The sequence below is a fragment of the Daldinia caldariorum genome (genome assembly GCF_022478825.1).
Source record: "Daldinia caldariorum strain CBS 122874 unplaced genomic scaffold F4812scaffold_16, whole genome shotgun sequence".
NCBI classification, from domain to species: domain Eukaryota; kingdom Fungi; phylum Ascomycota; class Sordariomycetes; order Xylariales; family Hypoxylaceae; genus Daldinia; species Daldinia caldariorum.
The window spans coordinates 478308-481532 of record NW_025953052.1 but is presented as its reverse complement, the minus strand read 5'-3'; the positions used below and the strand labels follow the sequence as shown (position 1 = coordinate 481532).

Genomic DNA, 3225 nt, shown 5'->3' with positions numbered 1-3225 from the left:
CCGTTCTCTCTCGTCTTAGATTTGTCTCTGTCTATCTCGGACTTGACGTTTGATAAGCCGCAGCTGTGTGGGTGGCCTATTTTAGTTTGTAATCGGGACAAGGAATTAAATAAAAAGATAAAAAAGACGATGGAGATTTTTGGAGATTGTGAGGATTGTAATGGTATTATTGGCGCTACGATTGGAGCGATTGATAAGTGGCCGGAATCCGGGATTGCACGTTTGCCAATGATTTACTAGAAAGTGTAAAAATTGGGGTGGGATAAGGTGAGATTTGTATGTATGTATGTATGTATTGTATTGTATGATTGTGATGAGAAATGAGAAATTGAGAGAGTTGAGATAGAGGTAGGTATGCATAGGACAACTTTTTTTTTTTTTTTTTTTCCTTCTCCTCGTGCTTGTTTCTCTCTCTCTCTTTCCATAAATTTTCACCGATTACGATATATCAATTTAGGCCAGTAGAAGCCACTCCCTACACTAGCTAAACTTGGTACTGTTAGGTACTGTTTAGTTTAGTCTACATAGTATAGCAAGTCGGCAAGGGAAAAGCCAAGAGCAAGAGAGATCGGGTGTCCCCAGGCTGCTAGGTGAGAGGTACCTAACCTAATGTACCTAGAAGCACTTCCATTCTAGTTAGGTACTATGTACTAGTACCTAATCTTTCCCCTAGCTGCCTAGGTACATACCTAGTACGATGCAGTTACCCATGTACATGCATACCTGTACACCTAAAGTTTGTGCTAAGTTCCAACAGTGTATCTAACGGGCTTCATTACGTAGTGCTATTTAGGCAGGTGAGGCATTGTGAAAATAATCTCGTACGACTACCTACGTACACAGTACTGAGACTGAGCAACGCAGACGAGATTCGAATTTACCAGTAAGTCGGTGAAGAGGTTATATTAATGCCTACACGTACCCGCCTATCAAGTCAATTTGGTGTATATTACTTACCCGAACTACGTAAAGTAGCTAGTTGTCGTCGTCGAAGGACCAATAACGCTTATGCCCGACTTTCCTCATGCAATTGTCGCTGAAAGCGGTAACCATTTTCTACCAATAGAATTTCAGAGTGTGGCTGGGCTGAAGCAGATTCATACGGTCACGTTACCATCCAGCTTAATCAAGTCTGGCCAGCATGATCAGCATGACCCAATTTCAAGATCCCTCACCTTGGTTCCTTTTCCTTAGCTCACCTTTGAGGAAGAGGGAGAAAGAAAGAAAGAAAAAAAAACCTCTCCAGGTCTCTCCGCAAAGCCCCACTAAACAGAAGTCTCCGTAGCGTCTTGTCAGATGATGATCGCTCAGCCTTAAACTTGTGATGCCTGTGATGTCATTCTCAGCTCCACAGCCTTCAATGATTCAAATGAGCCTACGACAGCCCCCCAACACTTCAATGCTTCAGCGCGTACATATCAGGTATCAAGGCATTTTGATATCTCTTAAGCCCGGATAGCACCGTAAGAATACGTGTATGATAGTCGATAACATGGTAAAAAGCTAAACCTTTTTTTCGCATTGTCAGGGAGACTACATAATTGCAGGGTATCTATCGCGATGGATGAAGCGTTAAAACGCAACCATACGCCAAAGGTCACCATTGCCGCCTGCCAACCAATGCCACTATTCATTTAGACAACCGTAAGGAGACGTCTTCTCCTAACTCGTAACGCCAATGCCCAATGCAAATGCAACCTAGTGCTCACCTGAAGATGGAGACGAATACGATAAACATACGAGCCCAGTAATTGATGACGGCGCAAGACCAATAAACCATTCCAAACCATATGGGCTGCAACCCAAAACACATTTTCGACTCCCAAATTCTTAGATCATCTTCAGGTCGACCTGCTTCAGGTTAGTAATCCGTGTATAATTTGGTATAATCTGATATGATCTGCGCATAGGTGTGTGCCTACCATGAAGTCCCAGATCATCTTAGACAGATGGTCGGGCAAGGTGTATAAATCCACGGTGAATTCTCCAGCCTCCATATCGTTCTTTGTATACGTGTCGTCTGTCTTGTGGTCGTGGATCAACTGGATAACGTGAAGGAGGTCATCCTCATTAAGTTTGCCTAGACCTTCAGCCATCTTCTCATAGTCATAGGCCGCCTTCTTTTTCTTGAAATCGTTCGCCTTTCGAGCTTTGGCGGCAGCCTTCGAGTCGTCTTCGTTGGGGATGGGACCAGTCTCGCGAAGAACAGAAAGTAGCGCCTGCGAAGGATTCTTAAAAGTGACCGACTGGATAACTTCATACTTGGGTGACTGGAAGTTGAGGTCGTGATAAACGGTAGTCTTTCCACCCTTCTCGGTAGTGAAGAGATCGATAGACATCTCAAACTCACCCCATCCCTCGTTCTTGCAGGTGAATGGAGGATCGGTAAAGGCTACATACAATCTGGTCAGCCTTGAAACCCGAAGTCACATACACGCGCGATTCGACGCTGCTCACTTTGATGAGTCTTGTCCTCGAATGAAGGATGAAGATTGTAGGTAACCTTGGTAAAGCAGTTGGCAGGATGCTCATTGCCGGCCTGGTCGAGGAGATAGATCTTGACGCTCCATTCCTTCATAGGAAACTCGGGCATAGGCGAGGGCTTCGGACTGGATGCGCATATCGTGTCAGCAGCTATGGGACGTATAGATAAGTTAGCCGCGGGGCAGCTTACATGTTGTGCTGCTCGGTAACGAGCTTGATGGATCGCTATAAATAATATCATCATCGTGTTAGCCGCATCTTGCAATTCCTCATGAAACGCGTACGAGATGTAATAAAACAACAGATATCCCCATCCCCGACCGCGAATATAGGTAAAAAAAAAAATAAGTATACAAGATCTTACCTCGACATGCATCTTGTCAGATTCGAAGTCCTAGGCAATCGAGAGGTGAGTTTTGAGCTACAAATGATTCAACGATGATGGTGGAGTAGAAAGCGCGTACCTGCACATTAGTTGCAGCCTTTTGGTTCTTGGCCTCCAGGTTACTGGCCCGTGCGGCGCACTTCTTACGCGCCATTTTGTGGCTGGAATTCTAATGGTTGTGGCGGGAGACAGTTTACCTAAGCATGGGGCTAGGGCGTATTGTTGTTCCGAGAATGAACCGGGGGGGGGGGGGGGGGGGGGGGCGGGGGTGGGCCGGGGGGGTATTTAAATTTAAAGGGGGGGGTACCTGGCCTGGATAAAGAACCCGGCCAAAATTAAAGGGGTTATTTCCAAGG

At 45.6% G+C, this 3225-nt stretch overlaps 1 protein-coding gene across 1 annotated transcript; it reads right to left on the bottom strand.

Annotated features, from left to right (window-relative positions):
• Nucleotides 1-1189: 1189 nt before the first annotated feature.
• F4812DRAFT_439838 (SAS complex, SAS5 subunit/transcription initiation factor IID, subunit 14) lies at nucleotides 1190-2982 on the bottom strand. Its single transcript, XM_047935101.1, has 5 exons — nucleotides 2849-2982; nucleotides 2675-2709; nucleotides 2458-2609; nucleotides 1923-2392; nucleotides 1190-1851 (listed from the first exon to the last, which is right to left on the bottom strand). Exons 1-5 carry the CDS (start codon nucleotides 2858-2860, stop codon nucleotides 1831-1833), a joined length of 690 nt encoding a protein of 229 aa, XP_047787475.1. The 5' UTR covers nucleotides 2861-2982; the 3' UTR covers nucleotides 1190-1830.
• Between the last annotated feature and the right edge of the window lie 243 nt (nucleotides 2983-3225).